Source organism: Capra hircus (assembly GCF_001704415.2).
Source record: "Capra hircus breed San Clemente chromosome X unlocalized genomic scaffold, ASM170441v1, whole genome shotgun sequence".
Classification (NCBI taxonomy): Eukaryota; Metazoa; Chordata; class Mammalia; order Artiodactyla; family Bovidae; genus Capra; species Capra hircus.
The window spans coordinates 37,097,066-37,119,069 of record NW_017189516.1 but is presented as its reverse complement, the minus strand read 5'-3'; the positions used below and the strand labels follow the sequence as shown (position 1 = coordinate 37,119,069).

General features: G+C 41.8%; 1 protein-coding gene across 1 annotated transcript in view; it reads right to left on the bottom strand.

The window, feature by feature from the left end:
• The window catches only part of DMD (dystrophin), a gene marked incomplete in the record, with an annotated part of 2,117,027 nt that overhangs the window by 1,670,863 nt on the left and 424,160 nt on the right, over nt 1–22,004 (bottom strand). Inside the window, 2 exon segments of the mRNA XM_018043695.1 lie at nt 2,069–2,241; nt 10,970–11,062. Coding sequence (XP_017899184.1) covers nt 2,069–2,241; nt 10,970–11,062 — 266 coding nt within the window.

Sequence of the window (22,004 nt, the reverse complement as noted above, 5' to 3'; positions counted from 1 at the left end):
AACAGCCTGATCTTTGGCAAGGCTCTTTGTCAATTCCTATGCTCTTTATTAAGTTCATGCCTTTGTTCTACATAATCTCTCAATTATTGAAATCAGGACACCTCATGACATTCCTGTGTTCCAATGACAACCATCCTGGAACAAAAAGTTCAACCATTTTCTTTCTCTTTAGATAAATAATATGAACATCTGTCAGAGACAAAAAGAAGACAAAGATGATTCAAGAAAGAGTATTAGCAACTTTGAGAAACCTTTTGAGAAGTAACCATGTTATGTATAAAAAAGGAGTTACGGATGATTCATTCAATATGATAGAAGAATATATCAATGGAGATATTTGGAGAGGCAAAGAGTAGGTCAGGGACAGGGAGGGAAACCTAGATATGTTTACTGCATTACTTAGAACTATATTCAGAAATCATGAAATAAAATATTAACAAATGTAGTCTGTGAACATGCTGGCAGGACTGAAGTGGTCCACTTGAAAAGGAAATGTTAACAAGCCAACAAGGACCACATAACCTGATCCTCAATATTTCTGTTCATCTGCAAATATGTACATGAACAGCAAGATCAATATGTTCTGGCCCTTACCGTGATGCATGTGGCTGCATAAATGAATACTGCCTTATAATGCAGAATGAACGTCTCTATCCCCTCTCATCTGGCTTTACTGAGCCTGTGGAATATTTTTCTTCGTGTCACATGTTGGGGAAAACAACGTTTTAACGTTGTTTAACATGCCAACTGAGAGTGAGCCTGCCTTCTTTCCAAAATCAGGTTGCTGAGTCATTCACCTGGAAACTCAGTCTGGATGGGGTTAATTAAACCCAGCTGGAGCAAGACACCTGACAAAGATGCTTATTTAGAGAGTGTTTGCTCCCGGATTAGTAAACCAGAAAGAAAATTTATATTCTGGACATTTCTAGAAGCAAGATTGGCACAGGAAAATGGTAGAGAAGACCCGTCGAGAAGAGTAAGATCAAAGTGAGAAAAGATAAACTGCATTGAAAATCAGGGAAGATGCAGACCAGTGGCATTTCAAACACAGTTAATAAGGCAAGCATTTGACCCTGGGGATTGGGCTGGGGAAAAGAAATGGGGAATGAGAAAACCAAAGCAGATGTTCCTTACAGATAATGTATTATACATAGAATGTATATTAATGCATTCATTATATATAATGCATATATTTACCGTGTTGTTTTGCTTTTTCTTGAACTGTTATTAATTCACTTACTGATCTCCTTTATATAAGAAAAAGCAAACAACTATTTTGCTATCTTAGAAAATATAATAACGTGAATACAGTTAAGGACATTTGGTTCACTATGTCACACTGAGTTCCTCTTATAAGACCGACAGAACAACTCTCTCTGATACTTTACAGGAATTGCTTTGCTGTTACAAAGCAGTTGTTTCTTTTGTTATTCTGAGCCCTGAGTCACAGAATTAATTGTGGTCTGCTCTTTGCCTTGGTTGCTAAGATGCTCAGAACCTTTTCTAACCCCAAAATGTATATTTTATATATATATATCTACCTATATCTACATACACACACACACACACACACGCAGCACAGCCTTATAGTTTTTGCTATCTAAGTGTGTATCTGACAGGAGAAATGTTTCTTTTTCACATTATTAATCTGATGATGGTAATTGATTATACTGTAGCCACTCACATAAGATCTGCAACTATTTTTAATGCTAGAGTTGACTCTCATATTAACACATTATTTGTACAGAAAGAGCAACTCTATTCTTGGCAAAGTTAGAATGTAACCTTGATTTTCTGGCAGTCTCAATTTCAAAGGTGCTGATCCCCTCCTCCATCATAATCACATACATGCTCTGATAGTTTTAATATTTCGACAACTAAGTGATATATCACTTAAAAACCAGAATATTCTTATTCAGAGGATCCCAATGGATGGATAGATCAATATGGTCAACATAAAATTACATTGCATTGTGGGAAATGATCTGGAACCAGCCTGGACAAAAATATATCAGTCTCTAAATTAATACTTACAAAAAATTATTCAGTGTCTCAGAAATCTCCTTACCTATGACTGTGGATGAGCGCATTCAAAGCCAAACCATCAGACCAGCTGGTGGTGAAGTTAATGACATTAACCTGTGGATAATTACGAGTTGATTGTCGGACCCAGCTCAGGAGTATCTTCTCACTGTTGGTTTGTTGCAATCCAGCCATGATATTTTTCATTACATTTTTGACCTATGTGTGGAAAGAAATTTTCATAAGAAAATGTATGAATAAGAAGCACACAAACTTAAACCTAACTAGCTCAGCAGTGGTGATGGATTTACACTGATCAGGAAACCCTGCCACGATGAAGGCTTGGCCAGTTATGGGCACCCAGATTCACCCACTCCTAGAAGACAGGACAAAGGTCAGTTTTCTCCCTGCCTTGAGAATGCACAGGGAGCTGGTGCTCCTTGAACAAAAGAATCTTGAAAGATCATTCTCAACAAAGTGTCTGGCATGAACCAGAGCACCAACTGCAGACAAAAATGACTGGGGCCCAACAGGTTGGCCTTGGGTTGGTTTCTGCCTTATTTGCCCCTCTGCTGGCAGCATGAAATCCTTCCCACGAAGGGTGGGTAAGGAGTCCCTTTGTGCTTGTTTTGGACAGGGAAGTGAAAGGGCTTCAGGTCAATGAAACAGACGTGGTCAAACACTCAAGATGCTCACACGCGCAGAGAAGTTAGATGGTGCTAAGTCAAAGGATACAGTCTTGTGTGCTGGGCTCAGGAACACCTGCCGCCACCCCGCCCCGCCGCCACCCCCCTCCCCCTCACCGCCGGGTGGTCAGGAGGCTGGCTCCATCAGCAACTGCCACTGCTCCTCTGAGAAGTCATAGCCTCCTTCCCAACACACAGTTCCCAGACCACCTCCAGAGTCACCCTCAGAATTCTCTACTTCTGCCTTGTCGGCTGTGGTCATCTCTGCAGCATCCCCTGGTTTAAGAAATTCGGCCATGTTGCAAAAGATAAGGTTGAAGTCAAGAGCAAACAGCATGATGGCCAAGAAAACCCAACGCCGGGGCCTGTCCCAGTTATTTCGAAACAGGCGTGATGGAGATGGTGAAGGAGATGAGGGCTGCTGTAACGTCTTCTAGGAAGTCCAAAAGGGGCCTGCAGCAGCCCTGCCACTTCTTCATCAGCCTGGCAGCAGCGAGGACAGAATCGAGGGCCGGCAGGGACCCCAGCAAGAGCGTGGTGAGGAAGGCAGAGGCTGCAGGAGAGAAGCGACTCTGCCACCAGCAGGCAGCCTCCGAGCGAGCAGGGAAGGGAAGGCGGCCGGGAGTGCGCCAGCAGGTGCGCGGGACCCCTGGGTCCTGAGAGGGGGTCGGAGGTCATGTGGTGGCATTGGCTGGGCCCCTCCCACCCGGCTCCCTGAAAGGGAGCAGAAACCAAAACTGCAGGAGAAGGAGGAAAAGACCAGATTCGGTTTTCTTTTTATGAATTGGTTTCTGTCCATTTGATTCTCTCCTTGGCTCTGTGCAGGTGCAAATGCCATTCAGCAGCTGATTGTATTTCCAACTGTCATTCTTCTAACTCAGCTGACGCAGAAATCCATTTTCTAGGTTTCCAGGATGCAGTTGACACCTCATTATGGGACAGACCGTCTACATATTCTGTTAAAGGAATAATTACCAGGCTACTTCTTTAATATAAGCCAGGCCCCTTATCACATACTTAAAGGAAGCATATAAGTAAATGTGATTTGTTTTACCACCAAGGGCTTCCCTTTCAGCAAGTGTAAGGTTCATAGACTACCAACATTTGATCAGGTGATGAATATTTATTGTGTATTCTAAATATGACATTTTATTTTGCTTCTTCATCCATGCAGAAGTTAACAAATGCCTTTGGGGAAAATACATATTTTAACATCTCCAGTGTTAGTCATCCTTTTATGAAAGATTCAAAGCAAATTTTAGGATAGACTATTAAATCGAACTTTAAAATACTTGAAAAGGATTTAAGATGATGTTTTGTAAATGTGGTAACGATGTGAAGATGTGAAATCTCTACATACGTTTGTCACCATCCCTTGATAGCTAAATCTATTATGTAGGGGTGGATTATCCAGTTTTCTTAATTCCTTCCTGACCTGCTTATTTAGCCAGTTACTTAGTGAATAAATAGGTCAAATAGTTATGTAAGATATGTCATTTTCCTCATCATATTTTCAAGTTATAAAATACGCAGCCTCCATGTACAGAGACCGTTGGATGAATCCTGTGCTGAACCAGGGTCGGGATAGCATATACTGGCTCAGGAGCTGTGATGGATTCGCACTGATCAGGCAGCCCTCCCATGATGAATGGGATTCATTTGTGAAATCCTTGGCCAGACTGCCCTCTATGCACATAATGTTAAAGGACGACAGAGTATTCAATCCAAAGCTCCGTTAGCATCGTTATGTCACTAATTCAGCTTATCAGCCTCAGCCTCATTGCTGTTGCTTCTACCTGGGTGCAAATGTTGCTGAGAAAAAAGAATTATGAAGGGCAATGTGAGGTAACAGTTCTTATGCTGCTGCTGCTGTGTCACTTCAGTCGTGTCCGACTCTGTGCAACCCCATAGACAGCAGCCCACCAGGCTCCCCCGTCCCTGGGATTCTCCAGGCAAGAACACTGGAGTGGGTTGCCATTGCCTTCTCCAATGCGTGAAAGTGGAAAGTGAAAGTGAAGTCGCTCAGTCATGTCCGACCCTCAGTGACCCCATGGGCTGCAGCCCACCAGGCTCCTCCGTCCATGGGATTTTCCAGGCAAGAATACTGGAGTGGGTTGCCGTTTTCTTATATTCCTACATAAAAGACAGTTCCCAAGAAATCTGTATTTTAAGTAGGAAGCAGAACAGGCTCTATCTTAAAAGCAGGACTCCATCTTGGGATGGACTGTGGACTTTGAGCTATATGCCCAGTATCTATGGAAACCACATACCAACCGGAAAACCAGGCCCCCAGAAGGAAGAGCCCCAGGGCTTTCCATCGCCTGCAGGAATACCCTAAACCCTAATTATCTGTGTAACCAATAGAATCATACATTCTATTATGCTTATTGGGGTATGACCACAAGCCTATTGATAATTGTCCACTGTTAACTACCTAGGCTTAAGGCGTATGAATCAGGGGTTAACTTTGATTGTATCTTTCTTTTTCCTTTGTTCAGACTAGTTTCAGGGAATTTTGGGGAAGTGGGTTTGAACATATATGCTTAGGGTATATAAGGTCCTTGTCTAAGAGGAGACTCTGCCTTGGGCCTGCTGGTGTAATAAACTGCACTCCACTATCTGCATTGTCCTTCTGAGTGAGTTTGTTTTCTGGGACGCGTGGCTACAACATATTAAGGATCAACCTCAGTCAGACAAGGTTTCCATGGTGGTTCAGTGGGTAAAGAATCTGCCAGTAATGCAGGAAATGTGGTTCGATCCTTGGATTGGCAAGATCCCCTGGAGGAAGAAATGGCAACCCACTCCAGTATTCTTGCAGGGATAATCCCATGGACAGAGGAACCTAGCGGGCCCCAGTCCACGCAGTCACAAAGTGTCAGATATGACTGAGCGGCTAAGCACACACACACAGTGAGACACTGAGCTGCTCCTAAGGTGAGTTTTGAAGCAAAAAAAAAAAAAAGTCCCCCACCCTCAGAGCTCATTGCCCCGAGAGTTATTTATAGTTTAAATAACTGTGTGTGTGTGGGGGGGGATGTATACAGCTATTTTTAAAAGGAAAAAAGAAGAAAAGAAATGTCTTTGAGCACTCATTTTAAAAAAAATGACCAGGAGTTAATGGGGCAAAGAAGGTGGGATAGACACGAAGATGTACTACCAGGATTCTCCTTTAAGGAAGGGGCTTGTTTCTCCAACGGTCATGAGCAGAAGTTACCCCTGAGTCCCCTCAGGAACTACTTGAGTTGCTCAGGCATGTCACCTAAGGTCACAACCCTCCTAGGACAGCCCACCTATCAACTGATAAACGGAAAGTGTATAAAGACTCAGCCATGTCAGCCCCACTAAGGACAACTCTGAAGACTCATTCTAGCTCCCAGCTTTCCACAGAGTTCAAGAAGGCTCTTGGGTGTGTATCCATTAACATCCTGCCTGCAATCTCAGAGTCTGTGTCCCAGAATCCATCCTGTGACTAAAAGGAGTTACAGCAGAGGGGCATGACTGCAGAGAGGAAGGAGTAGTTTTCTCTTAAGACAAAGAATGGATGGTAGTGTGTGAAAGGCCTGCAGAAGACTGGATTACGGCCTGTTTTGCCCAGAAGGCACTAGGTAGGCAGGAAGTTACAGAAAGGGCTTTCAGCAGCACAAAATCCATCTTTCTCTTACCCCTATAAGATAATACAATCATTCCAGTGTGCAGGATCCCTACAACTGGGTATTTCTTTGTAGGCAGCCAGCAAAGGTGGGGGCCGACCTGATACCAGCTCAATTTAGTGACTCAACCTGATACTGAGCAAGAACCCTGTGGGACTCCTGGACATAAAAGCTTTCCTGTGTCCCCCATTTCTTAATTACAGGAAATAGGCTTCCTTCAGCCTCCAAACGGAGAAGGCAATGGCAACCCAATCCAGTACCCTTGCCTGGAAAATCCCATGGATGGAGGAGCCTGGTAGGCTGCAGTCCATGGGGTCACTAAGAGTTGGACACAACTAAGCAATTTCACTTTCACTTTTCACTTTCATGCATTGGAGAAGGCAATGGCAACCCACTCCAGTGTTCTTGCCTGGAAAATCCCAGGGATGGGGGAACCTGGTGGGCTGCCGTCTACGGGGTCACACAGAGTCAGACACAACTGAAGTGACTTAGCAGCAGCAGCCTCCAAGACCTTCCCTGAGTTCCAATCAGCAGGTTCAAACGGTTGCTAATTAGGGAAGTAAGGGGATACAGAGACAGGGAGGAGCAGTCAAGAAAACAATAGTGCAGCCTTGGGAGCAAGGTCCTAGTTTTCCCTCAAGGGATACATATAACAATACCTTTGAACTGTTTTGCAGAGACTGGAACCCCTACCAGGTGGAACAAATTAACAGGTAATGATTGGAAATTGCCCACAAGCACTGTAGACCCCAGACTGGCTGGTACCAGAAGGTTGATGATGCTGATTCCCACGTACCTTCCCTCCAACCAACCAGAAGAAAATCCATGAGCTGATCACACTCTTTTCTTTGAACCTTTACTATAAAACTCCTCACTATGAACCACCCCCCTAGGTATGGTGACAGTTTTGATGGCATAATCCCCCTGTGGCCCCCTTTGCCTGGCAAAGCAATTAAGCTATTCTTTTCTACTTCAGCCAAAGCTCTGTCTCTGAGAATTAATTCTGTGTCTGGGTACAGGGACCAGATTTGCCTTCATTAGCAGGATGTGTTTTTATCTCCAGCTGGTTCCCAGAACTGAGTTGAAACCCCCTCCTCCACAAAAAAAAGATGGTTTGTACTTTTAAAAGATGTAAGAAAGGGACACCTAACACATACTTTCTACTTCACAATTTTGCTCAAAGTTGCTTGCTCCTCAATACAGTCATTATTTTTCTGGCTAATGATTTCATTTAAGTAGAAATTGGAAATCCAGTGATAGAGGAAATGGGATGGACATTCCAGAGTTTCTGCAAGTTCAGAGAGGCCACCGTGGTACGAGTAATAGCAAAGTATGTAACACTGGAACTAAAGATTAACATCTTTCTATCACTTCATGTCCTTCTTAACCTGATAGGCCTGGAAAGTGTATTAGGTTGTCCAGAATGTCCTTTAATCTTGACTGAGATTCAAGGGCTTCTTTGACTATTTAACAGGAAAGCAAATACGCACTCTTGGTAAAAATATCTTTTGTGATTCACTGGGTTATTATGAGGAGTACTGAGTGGGGGTAACTCGTAAACAGTGTTTTAGAAGTTTTAGAGACCAGGACAGTGTGATAGAAGAGAGGGAAGGAGGTAGAGGCTGGGAAGAGTCTACATCCTTGCAATCAAATGGAAATGGTGATGCAAGGACATACAGGGAAAAAAAGAAGACTGTAAGAGAAGTCTCAGAGCAGGAAAGACTGTAAAAGCATTCCTTCTCTACTGCTCATGTGAAAGTCCTTTCCCGTGATAATTAAAAAATAAAATAAAACAAAAATGAGCACACTCACAAGCAAACAAAGAAAAGATCACAGAGGATGGTTTTGAAACTATCCTGCAGTGAGTTGAGATAAAATTGGAAAGGCTTTTGAGGAAATAAGAAAGGATAAGATACTATGAGACACAGTTTGAGTGAGGCATACAATTAAAATAGCCTTCGGGGGCTCTGAGCAAGCGTAAGTCCTCCTGCTGGCTTTGTCATGACCACCATCTGTGCAACTCAAAGTATTTTCTGCACTCTGGGGTCTCTCCATGAATGAAGGAGGAAACAGAACAGGAAAAGCAGGACTTGAAAGCAGGACTCCATCTTGGGCCGGACTATGGACTTTGAGCTATATGCCCAGTATCTATGGAAACTACATACCAAATGGAAAACCAGGCCCCCAGAAGGAAGAGCCCCAGGGCTCTCTGAAGCCTAAAAGAATACCCTAATTATCTGTGTAACTGAATAGATTAATACATTCTATTATGCTTATTGGGGTGTGACCACAGGCCTATTGATAACTGTCCACTGTTAACTACCTAGGCTTAAGGCATACGATGGCGGATTAATTTTGATTGTCTCTTTCTTCTTCCTTTGTTCAGACTAGTTTCAGGGAACCTTATACACTTAGGGTATATAAGGTTTTCACAAAAACCGGTCGGGGTCCTTGGCTAAGAGGAGACTCTGCCTTGGGCCCGCCGGTGTAATAAACTGCACCCCACTATCTGCATTGTCCTTCTGAGTGAGTTTGTTTCCTGGAATGCGTGGCTACAACATGAACAATTTGTTATAAGATAAAAGGGCTATAAGATAAAAACAACTGTTGACAGTCTATTAGAAACATCTGTAGCAATTTTAGAGTCCTATTTATGTCTGTGAGTTTGGTGATAAAAAAGAAGCTTGGGTTCCCTGTGTCTTTTTATTTCATTTTCATAATGCTGAAATTTCATTGTAATTTACATATAGTGGAAAAGCGGGGTTGGGGGGGGTCACGCGAGATGGTTCCTTCCTCAAGCTAGTTTGAGAAGTACTGAGCAACAGAAGGAAACCAGTTTGGTGGAGGATCCTATGCTGCCTTGCTGGTTCTATCTGATACCATCGCTATACAAAAAAGGCCCTGAATTGGGAACCTTGGGCTCTTTTGAGCCACTCTCTGCTGTGAGCTGCTATGCTTGTTCTCTCTCTCTCTCTCCATATTGCTATAAAATAGGACTAAGCCAGTTCGGAGTGTTGAGAATAAAAAGATATGTGAGTCAATTGGGAGAACAACATGGGTGCTGAGTTGAATAGGTATACCTCTGGTCTACATGCTGCCTGACTCTGAGCAGGACCAATCTACAATTCAAGATGAAAGTCAACCTTACTAAAGGAAGTAGTGGTACCTGCTACAATAGGAATGGGCCTCAAAGATTATATTCAGTGAAAGAAGCCAGATATAAAAGAATACATATTGTATGAGTGCATTGGGTATGAAATATCCAAAAAGGCACACATACAGAGACAGAAAATAGATGAATGGTTCCTAGGGTTGGGGTGGGAAAGAGGAGTGATGGTAACACAGACATGAGATTTATTTTCAGAATTGTGTAAATGTGCCAAAATTAGATTGTTGTGATGACTGTACTATTCTGTAACTATTCTAAAATTTTTGACAGATTGGGTCAAAATAGTTTGAGAAGCACTGGGCAATACAACTAAACCAACTTGGTATACTTTGAATTTTACACATAGAACAGGTACATTTATGATACATACCTTTGATCTTAAAAAAGCTGTTTTATATAAAAAAAACTCTACTACTAAAAAGAGCCAACATCTCAATTATCCTCCATTTTTAAAAATATGAGTGGGAAATAAAGCATTATTGGCAAGATATGCCTCTCATGAAAATGCTACTCTGTACTGAGTGCTTTATGGAATTCTTTCATTTAATTCTGATAAGAAATATATATGGTCGTTATTTTTTTTTACTTTTGATAGTAAGGGAATTTTGGTCCAGAAATGGATAACATTATATTCAATGTCACTAAGATGGTAAATGGAGAAGTTAAAACTTAAGCTCATATCAGTCTGAATAAAATATTACATAATCTTCACCAAACCAAATGACTTGTGCTCTGTTTTGGTGACCCAACCTACAGGTGTGGGATGGGGAGGGAGGTGGGGGAGATAGGTATACCTATGGCTGATTCATGTTAGTGTATGGCAGAAACCATCACAATATTGTAAAGCAATTATCCTCCAATTAAAAATAAAATAGTTTTAAAAAGAAGACCCTTGCTGAGGTGGTTCTGGAAAAACAATACAATTTCCAAATCAAACTATGAAGTGAGTTTGTGTATATAACAGATATACAGATCACCATATCCCAGTAATCTCTTATTGGCATTAGTTTACATTGAGAATATACACGATTCACAAAGTCTTATTGATTTGATAGTGATTAACAGAAAAAAAAATACTTCTCTTCTTACAAAACCATGTAGATTTACTGTTAGGTGAGTTACAGAAGACACATGTTTTTGAAAATAGTTTTATTAACATATTAACAGATTATTTTGCCTCATTTGTACCCAGTGAAATAAAATTTAGAAAAATACTCCTGCAAATGTGCTAGAACCTGTTTTATAATCTGCTGATACTTCACAATGCAAATGACAATCATCCCAATTTAAAGTGAGGCACTATGGAGATGGGCTTTCCATTGTTAGAGATACACATTTGTTTTGCAGATCAAGAGCAAAATGAAAGGAAGGATCAGCAATGTGTTACCTCCCGTTCCACGTACTCCCCCTCCAAAAAAAAAAAAAATCATCAGGATTCTTACCTGCCAATGGAGGATTATATTCCAAATCAAGCCAAGAGTCAATTTATGATTTCCATCTACTATGTCAGAGCTTCCGATATTCACTAAATCAACCTGTTAAAGATAAAGGGAAGCATTTGGAGGAAGCAGACAAAATGACTGTTTGAAAAGAAAACAAAATGCTAAGGTAATTGCATTTAGCTATTTCCAGAGCCTAAGCAGCATTATAGCTTTTGAAAAATAATCTAAAAATGAAACAAACTGCAATTTGTAACTGCACTTTCTGTAACAAACGAATATCTCCAAACGTTTACAAATAAGAAATAAATGTACTTTTAGTATATAAATAAATTACTGCAGATTAGAGAGTCCAGTAAGAGTATCTCCAAATAAAATATATAACAAGGCTAATTCATAAAGGATGCCTGCAATTAAGAAGTGCTTCCTAGTACATAATTGAAACTCAAAAAAAGACATTTCATCAACCCTTTGATCTAGCTCAAGGGAGTGCTATTGTAATTAGGGGTGACTGCAATTGACTGAAATGTCCTTGCTTTAGAAATACATGTTAGAACTCTACAAAACAATGGGGTTAGGGCTTCCTAGGTAGCTCAGTGGTAAAGAACCTGCCTGCTAACACAGGAGACTCAGGAAATCTGGTTCGATCCCTGGGTCAGGAAGATCCCCTGGAGGAGGAAATAGCAACTCATTTAATTATTCTTGCCTAGGAAATCTCATGGACAGAGGAGCCTGGGGGCGGTGGGCTAGGGAGGGGTGGTACAGTCCATAGGGTCACAAAAATGTTGGACACATAACTTAGGGACTAAACAACAACAACAATACAAAATGGAGTTAATGGCCAGCTCTCTTTTCTCTATCTGGGAGTAGATTTGGGAATTAAAATCTGGCAGAATTTTATTTTTTCAAGACAAATCCTGTCTCCTGTCCTTCACACTCCTAACATTTTTAGGTGGAGTCAGGTTACACATAAACATCAGGCAAATGAGCCCATGAAAAGGTATTCAACATCACTAGCCATTCATTTCAGTTCTGTTCAGTCACTCAGTCATGTCCAACTCTTTGCAACCCCATGAATCACATCACGCCAGGCCTCCCTGTCCATCACCAACTCCCAGATTTCACCCAAACCCATGTCCATCGAGTTGGTGATGCCATCCAGCCATCTCATCCTCTGTCATCCCCTTCTCCTCATGCCCCCAATCCTTCCCAGCATTAGGGTCTTTTCCAATGAGTCAACTCTTTGCATGAGGTGGCCAAAGTATTGGAATTTCAGCTTCAACATATTAGGGAAATGCAAATTATAACCATAAAGAGCTAGCACTACAGACTCATTATAGTGGCAAAATTTTTTTTGTGTGTGATAATATCAAATGTTGATGAGGATGTAGAGAAATTGGGTCACTCATGCTTTGCTGGCAGAAATGTAAATAGTACTGCTACTCTGGAAAACATTTTGACAGTTTCTTACAAAAATGAACATGTGCTTACCATACAATCCAGGAACTGGGCTCTTAGACATTTATTCAAAGCAATGAAAGCTATGTTTATACAAAACTCTGTTTGTAAGTGTTCATACTAGCTGTATTTGTAACAGTCAAAACCTGGGAACAACCCAGATGCCATTCAAGGGTGAATGGTTAAACATATTGGTACATCCATACCATGGACTACCACTCTGCAATGAAAAGGAACAGCTATTGACAGTTGATACAGGCAGCAACTTAGGTAACTCTCATGGGTATTATGCTGAGTGACAAAAAAAAAAAAGCCAGTAACAAAGGGTTACATGCAGTATGATTCTATTTATATAGCAGCTTTGAAGAGACAAAATGATAGAAATGAAGAACAGAGTAGCAGTTGCCAGAGGTTAGGACCTGGGGTGGGATTGGAGGGGTGGGTGAATGTGTCTATAAAAGGGTAGCACAAGGCATCCTTGTAGTGATGGATCTATTCTTCACTTGACTCTGATGATGGATACACAAATGTACACATGTGACAGTGTTGTAAAGAACTAAAAAACATGTGCACATGCACACTGAGGAATATAAATGCTATTGTGGATTGTATCATTGTTGATGTCTATGGTAATATTATAAATAAGGTTAATGTGCCACTGGGGTAGAGCTGAGTTAAGGGTGCACATATATTATAGCTTATAACTACATGTGAAATTATAATTATCTCAAAAAAAGGTTAACTGAAAAAAAATGAGTATCTAGGGATACTTTAAAAATATATCACATTAAAGCAAATATGCAACTTCGGAATAAGGTCTACATAATGGAAGTGAAACTATCAGAGCAAGCATTGAAAGTTAAGAATTCATTCAGGTTTCTTTCCTTACTTACTATCTTAGGCTCACTGGTGCCTATGGTTATATTTTCTTTTGACTATCTTCAGGATTCTGTCATTTTGTCTTGTCCTGAGGGCATGGACCTGAGAGAGTTTCCCATTTATCCTCCTCTAGGTAGCTTCACTAAATAGCCAAGACTAATTTTGGTTGAACCTTTCATTCTCTCAGGCTTTAAACCCTTACTGTTACACTTAGATCTGTCTTTCCCTCTTGTTTCTTCCTACAGTAACATGGGTTCACTATTTCTCACTCAATGCTAAAATATATTGCTTATCATTCATCTTATTTTTCTAAATGTTATTACCCATAACTTTTAAAACTATGGAGCTATGTGGACAAACAGTAAAAAGGTTACTCTTCAGTTTCTTCACCAAATTACTCCCATTTTCTCCCCACATGAAGTTATTTGGAGGTTCAATGGATAATCTAAAACTTAAATTTATGTTTATAAACCAACTATATACAAATTATTGGTGGACTGGCTTAAAACAAATAATTGTTACAGGAAAAAAAAATATAGAATCATTTAAATAAAGATAAAACACCTAATAAAAGTCCATAGTTTAGTACCAAATATAATTTACAGTAGAGGGTATTATTGAGCTATGCTGAAAATTAGATGTGAAGATGATAACACATGGACACTACAGAAAAGTAAGCCTGAAAAAAAATGGCCAGCATATACAGAGACATTTAAGTAAGGCTCTACTGAAGAGTGGCTGACCAGACATCCTGAAAGCTGGCTAAGATGAAAGACCTTGATTTTCTTGGGTATAAAACAGTCAAGGTGATACTGCCAGTATAACACATTACAAGTTTGTTGGGAGATGACTTAGGCATTACTGACAAAATGGAGGCATGTCCCCAACCCACTCTCCTCATCAAGCAGGCACGGTCCCGGGATGAAGGAGTTAGGTCTCCATAAATCAAGGCAAATTGGAAGTGGTCAAACAGGAGATGGCAAGAGTGAACGTCGACATTCTAGGAATCAGCAAACTAAAATGGACTAGAATGGGTGAATGTAACTCAGATGACCATTATATCTACTACTGCGGGCAGGAATCCTTTAGCAGAAATGGAGTAGCCATCACGGTCAACAAAAGAGTCCGAAATGCAGTACTTGGACGCAATCTCAAAAACAACAGAATGATCTCTGTTCATTTCCAAGGCAAACAATTCAGTATCACAGTAATCCAAGTCTATGCCCCAACCAGTAACACTGAAGAAACTGAAGTTGAATGGCTCAATGAAGACCTACAAGAGCTTTTAGAACTAACACCCAAAAAATACGTCCTTTCCACTACAGGGGTCTGGGATGCAAAAGTAGGAAGTCAAGAAACACCTGGAGTAACAGGCAAATTTGGCCTTGGAATGCAGAATGAAGCAAGGCAAAGACTAATAGAGATTTGCCAAGAAAATGCACTGGTCATAGCAAACACCCGCTTCCAACAACACAAGAGAAGACTCTACACATGGACATCACCAGATGGTCAACACCGAAATCAGACTGATTATATTCTTTGCAGCCAAAGATGGAGAAGCTCTATACACTCAACAAAAACAAGACCAGGAGCTGACTGTGGCTCAGATCATGAACTCCTTATTGCCAAATTCAGACTTAAATTGAAGAAAGTAGGGAAAACCGCTAGACCATTCAGGTATGACCTAAATCAAATCCCTTATGATTATACAGTGGAAGTGAGAAATAGATTTAAGGGACTAGATCTGATAGATAGAGTGCCTGATGAACTATGGACTGAGGTTCATGACATTGTTCAGGAGACAGGGATCAAGACCATCCCCATGGAAAAGAAATGCAAAAAAGCAAAATGGCTGTCTGAGGAGGCCTTACAAATAGCTGTGAAAAGAAGAGAAGTGAAAAGCAAAGGAGAAAAGGAAAGATACAAGCATCTGAATGCAGAGTTCCAAAGAATAGCAAGAAGATATAAGAAAGCCTTCCTCAGCAATCAATGCAAAGAAACAGAGGAAAACAACAGAATGGGAAAGACTAGAGATCTCTTCAAGAAAATTAGAGATACCAAGGGAACATTTCATGCAAAGATGAGCTCGATAAAGGACAGAAATGGTCTGGACCTAACAGAAGCAGAAGATATTAAGAAGAGGTGGCAAGAATACATGGAAGAACTGTACAAAAAGAGATCTTCATGACCCAGATAATCACGATGGTCTGATCACTCATCTAGAGCCAGACATCCTGGAATGTGAAATCAACTGGGCCTTAGAAAGCATCACTATGAACAAAGCTAGTTGAGGTGATGGAATTCCAGTTGAGCTGTTTCAAATCCTGAAAGATGACGCTGTGAAAGTGCTGCACTCAATACGCCAGCAAGTTTGGAAAACTCAGCAGTGGCCACAGGACTGGAAAAGGTCAGTTTTCATTCCAATCCCAAAGAAAGGCAATGCCAAAGAATGCTCAAACGACCACACAATTGCACGCATCTTACATGCTAGTAAAGTAATGCTCAAAATTCTCCAAGCCAGACTTCAGCAATACGTGAACCATGAACTTCCAGATGTTCAAGCTGGTTTTAGAAAAGGCAGAGGAACCAGAGATCAAATTGCCAACATCTGCTGGATCATCAAAAAAGCAAGAGAGTCCCAGAAAAACATCTATTTCTGCTTTGTTAACTATGCCAAAGCCTTTGACTGCGTGAATCACAATAAACTGTGGAAAATTCTGAGAGATGGGAATACCAGACCACCTGACCTGCCTCTTGAGAAATCTGTATGCAGGTCAGGAAGCAACAGTTAGAACTGGACATGGAACAACAGACTGGGTACAAATAGGAAAAGGAGTATGTTAAGGCTGTATACTGTCACCCTGCTTATTTCACTTATATGCAGAGTACATCATGAGAAACGCTGGACTGGAAGAAACACAAGCTGGAATCAAGATTGCCAGGAGAAATCTCAATAACCTCAGATATGCAGATGACACCACCCTTATGGCAGAAAGTGAAGAGGAGCTAAAAAGCCTCTTGATGAAAGTGAAAGAGGAGAGTGAAAAAGTTGGCTTAAAGCTCAACATTCAGAAAACAAAGATCATGGCATCTGGTCCCATCACTTCATGGGAAATAGATGGGGAAACAGTAGAAACAGTGTCAGACTTTATTTTGGGGGGCTCCAAAATCACTGCAGATGGTGACTGCAGCCATGAAATTAAAAGACGCTTACTCCTTGGAAGAAAAGTTATGACCAACCTAGATAGCATATTCAAAAGCAGAGACATTACTTTGCCAACCAAGGTCCGTCTAGTCAAGGCTATGGTTTTTCCTATGGTCATGTATGGATGTGAGAGTTGGACTGTGAAGAAAGCTGAGCACCGAAGAATTGATGCTTTTGAACTGTGGTGTTGGAGAAGACTCTTGAGAGTCCCTTGGACTGCGAGGAGATCCAACCAGTCCATTCTGAAGGAGATCAACCCTGGGATTACTTTGGAAGGAATGATGCTGAAGCTGAAACTCCAGTACTTTGGCCACCTCATGCGAAGAGATGACTCATTGGAAAAGATTCTGATGCTGGGAGGGATTGGGGGCAGGAGGAGAAGTGGACAACCGAGGATGAGATGGCTGGATGGCATCACAGACTCGATGGATGTGAGTCTGAGTGAACTCCGGGAATTGGTGATGGACAGGGAGGCCTGGCATGCTGCGATTCATGGGGTTGCAAAGAGTCGGATACGACTAAGTGACTGAACTGAACTGAACTTCCTTTCTTCGGTTGAGTTGCCTGGAAAGAATGTTAAGGTACTTATTGTTCTTGAGAGAAGCATGAGAAAGCACAATGCCTTCTGCAGTAACCTATAGTAATCTATAAAGTAACCATTGACATTTGTTCAAGGATCTTTACAAAGAATGTTCCAGGATGAGCACATAGGCCACAGCTTGAGGCCAGGGAAGGATTGTTATCTGAGACCTGTTTGTGAGGGGAATGTTTATTTCAAAAGAAGTTTGCTGAGCTTAGGGTTTAAGAACAATTAAGAATAGCTAGAAGCCTTTTTAGGAGTTAGCAATCTTAAGATGCTATGGGCAAACAGGATTTAGAAAGATAAGAAATAAAAGTGAGTTACAATGTATTCACAGGTTAAGTATAGGACACATAATAGGAAGTAGATAATAGATAGTAAAGCTGATTCTGAGAGAATTGCTGAAGCAGGAACTCTGTTTGTAGGGCAACAGTGATTTCTGGAGACAATAAATCTGGGTGGGGAAAACTAAAAATGTCAAACCTCTGACCTAATGCTTTTGTCAAAGTATAAAAGAAAACCTGAAGCTTGAAATAAACATGTAGTCCTGTACCTCAAGTCCGAGGCTACATCATTGTCTGCCGACACCGCTCACCCCTTCAGGCTGATTCCCTAGCTGCTGTAGCTGGACTCCAGCAAGTGGAGCCCTCAAACAGGGACATCTGAAGGGTAAGTAACTTCATGACTGCAACATGGAGTGGTTAGGATTGTACCTGTGGGTGGCCGGCACCCCTCTGCAGTTAAGGCAGGGTGAGGAGGGTACAGAAGGAATAAGAATATTCTCTAGGAAAATGGGTCTCTCTGCATCCAAGAATAGACAAATGTTTATTGAAATATGACTTCACATGTTAGCCCATAGAGGCATTAAAGTAAGCACAGGAAGACTGTCTAAATTTCTAATTTTTGTCCAAGAGCAATGCCCATGGTTTCCTGAGGAGGGCACCATAAATCTAGAAACCTGGACTAAGGTTGCAGATCGGTTACATTTGTTTTATACTTTGCATGGGCCAGAAAAGGTTCCTGTGGATGCTTTTGATCTGTGCAGTATGATTAGGGACGTCCTGGACCCTCGGCATGAGGCTTTTAGACAGCCTATGCGAGAGGCCACAGCGGTGGATGGTGGGTCTCCACCTTCTGCACAGATCATGTTTTCTGCCATTAACAAAAAAAAGAAGGGAGACTGTGCACTACCTCCGGAGGAGAGGGAGGACTTGCAGGATGCTGCAGCCGGGCACCCTAGCGAGGCCCCTCCTCCTCTACACAAACCTTTAAAAATTTATGCATCACTTTCTGATTTAAGGTGAGATCGCTGCCACCTCCGTTTGTGCCTCCCAGGGCCCAGGAGTTCCCCACTTTGCCCTCAAAGCCTCCCAGAGCATTGCCTGAGGCTGAGGAAGATAAAGAGTTTTCTGAAACAAAGGAGCTTTTGAAGCAGACACATGCACAGTATACAGAGAGTGCTTCTTGGAGAAAACCCCCTCGGGGGGCCTCACCCAGGCTAGAAGAGAAGCAGAACAACAGGGGGACTTGGAATTCTCTATGGCCTTTCCAGTAGTCTTTACCAAAACAGAAGGGGGAAGTGAGGAAGAGGGAAGATGGGAACCAGTCCCATATAAGCTACTGAAAGAGCTTAAACAAGCTTGTCATGATTATGGGTCTACCTCCCCCTATACACTCACCCTGCTAGATGCCTTGGCTGGAAGGTGGATGACACCATATGATTGGAGAATGGTTGCAAAGGCTTGCCTTCCTGGAGGAGAGTTCCTCCTGTGGTTGGCAGTGCATGATAAGTTGGCTAGACTACAGTCAGCAGAAAACAAAACCTCTAATGACGCACAACTCAGGATAGTGGGATCTGTGGCATTAAAAGGAGATGGAGAATACGCATCTAACATAGCCCAAGCAAAGTTGTCTAAAGAAGCACTTAATCAGATTATGCCCATAGGTATCTTGTCATGGAAATCTTTGCCTCCTTCAGATGGAAAGTTATCCACTTTGAGTAATATCAAACAGGGACCTGATGAGAGATATGAAGACTTTGTGGCCAGATTGAAAACTGCTGTAGAAAGAACTAATAAGAGTACTGAGCCAGCAGAGATAGTTCTTAAACAATTGGCTTATGAGAATGCCAGTTCTACCGGTCAGGCATTGCTTAGAGCTGTTAGAAGTAAAGGAAGTCTTTGGACTTACATACAGACCTGCCAGGAAGTAGGAACTTCCTTTATGCAGGGAGTTGCCTTAGCCGCAGCCTTGAGGGGAGAAACTGCTGCCCAAGTTATTCAGGGAATGAGAAAAAAGATTAATCCTAATGGAAACGATTCTACAAATAAAAAGTGTTTCTCTTGTGGCCAAATCGGGTATTTTTGCCGGCAATGTCCTGCCAAGCAGGGACAACAAGCCGTGCCAATACAGACTAAAACTAACCCTCTAAAGACACCTTGCCCCCAGTGCCAGAAGGGGTATCATTGGGCAAAAGCCTGTAGATCTAAATTCCATAAGGATGGGACTACGCTCACCCCTCAAGTACAAGGAAGTAATTTTTCCCAGTTTCAGGGAAATGGGCAACAGGGGCAGCCCCAGCCCCAGAAAACAATAGGGGCAATTGTGTTGAATCCCTTTATTCCCTTTGTTCCATCTCAGAACTCCTCAGAGCAACCCCAGGTAGCGCAGGACTGGACCTCAGTTCCACCACCACAAGAATATTATCCCCTGACATACCGGTTACTCCGATTCCAATGGGAGTGGCTGGCCCCCTACCTGAGGGCATTGTAGGACTTGTGCTGGGGCGTAGCTTGCTTTCCCTCCAAGGAATTTCCATGGTGCCTGGTGTAGTAGATTCTGATTATACTGGGGAAATTAAAGTTTTGATCTCGCTGCCTGCCAAAACTGCAAATTAATAAAGGTCAAAGGATAGCACAGCTTTTGCTTTTACCTTATTATCAGACAAGAAGAACCTTGTCTTCTCAAGCTAGGGGCCGCAGAGGATTTGGATCTAGTGATCTAGCCTTTTGGGTGCAGGAAATTACAGCTTCTAGGTCTTTGAAAGATCTTTGAATTCAAGAAAATAGAATGTCAGGGCTATTGGATATGGGAGCAGATGTCTCTTGCATTTATGGAGAAGACTGGCCCTCCTCCTGGCCGACACGTTTGACCAATGCCGGCTTGGTGGGAATAGGGTCAGTGCCCTCGGTTGCTAAGAGCTCACAAATTTTGACATGGTCAGATGAGAAGGGGGCACAAGGCACCTTTTGTCCATATGTGATTCCTTCACTACCTTTTTCTTTATGGGGGAGAGATATATTATCTCAGATGGGAATGCTTTTATACAGCCCAGGTGAAAAGGTTACTAACCAAATGCTGCAAATGAGGTATAATCCTGACAAGGGGTTTGGTAAAGATCAGCAGGGAATTGTTTCTTCATTAGAAATGGTTCCTAACAAAAATAGAGAAGGTTTAGGATATTCAAATTTATCCTAGAGGCTGTTGCTCTTGCTGCCGACCCTATTACCTGGAAATCTGATGATCCCGTATCGGTGGAGCAATGGCCCTTAACAGCTGAAAAGCTGTAGGCAGCTGAGGATTTAGTTATGGAACAACTGGCAGCTGGCCATATAGAGCCTTCTAATAGCCCCTGGAATACTCCTATTTTTGTTATTAAGAAGAAATCAGGAAAATGGAGATTGTTACAAGATTTAAGAGCTATAAACACAACTATGGAAGACATGGGGGCCCTTCAGCTGGGTCTCCCTTCCCCAGTAGCTGTGCCCTTTCAATATAATGTGATAGTTATAGATCTACAAGATTGTTTCTTTACCATCCCCCTGGCTGTTCAGAATTGTAAAAGGTTTGCTTTCACTTTCCCTTCAGCTAATTTTAAACAGCCCTATAGAAGGTTTCTGTTTCAAATCCTGAAAGATGATGCTGTGAAAGTGCTGCACTCAATATGCCAGCAAATTTAGAAAACTTAGCAGTGGCCACAGGACTGGAAAAGTTCAGTTTTCATTCCAATCCCAAAGAAAGACAATGCCAAAGAATGTTCAAACTACCGCACAATTGCACTCATCTCACATGCTAGTAAAGTAATGCTCAAAATTCTCCAAGCCAGGTTTCAGCAATATGTGAACCGTGAACTCCCTTGATGTTCAAGCTGGTTTTAGAAAAGGCAGAGGAACCAGAGATCAAATTGCCAACATCCTCTGGATCATGGAAAAAGCAAGAGAGTCCCAGAAAAACATCTATTTCTGCTTTATTGACTATGCCAAAGCCTTTGACTGTGTGGATCACAATAAACTGTGAAAAATTCTGAAAGAGATGGGAATACCAGACCACCTGACCTGCCTCTTGAGAAATCTGTATGCAGGTCAGGAAGCAACAGTTAGAACTGGACATGGAACAACAGACTGGGTACAAATAGGAAAAGGAGTATGTCAAGGCTGTATATTGTCATCCTGTTATTTAACTTATATGCAGAGTACATCATGAGAAACGCTGGACTGGAAGAAGCACAAGCTGGAACCAAGATTGCCGGGAGAAATCTCAATAACCTCAGATATGCAGATGACACCACCCTTATGGCAGAAAGTGAAGAGGAGCTAAAAAGCCTCTTGATGAAAGTGAAAGAGGAGAGTGAAAAAGTTGGCTTAAAGCTCAACATTCAGAAAACAAAGATCATGGCATCTGGTCCCATCACTTCATGGGAAATAGATGGGGAAACAGTAGAAACAGTGTCAGACTTTATTTTGGGGGGCTCCAAAATCACTGCAGATGGTGACTGCAGCCATGAAATTAAAAGACGCTTACTGTTTGGAAGAAAAGTTATGACCAACCTAGATAGTATATTCAAAAGCAGAAACATTACTTTGCTAACTAAGGTCCACCTAGTCAAGGCTATGGTTTTTCCTGTGGTCATGTATGGA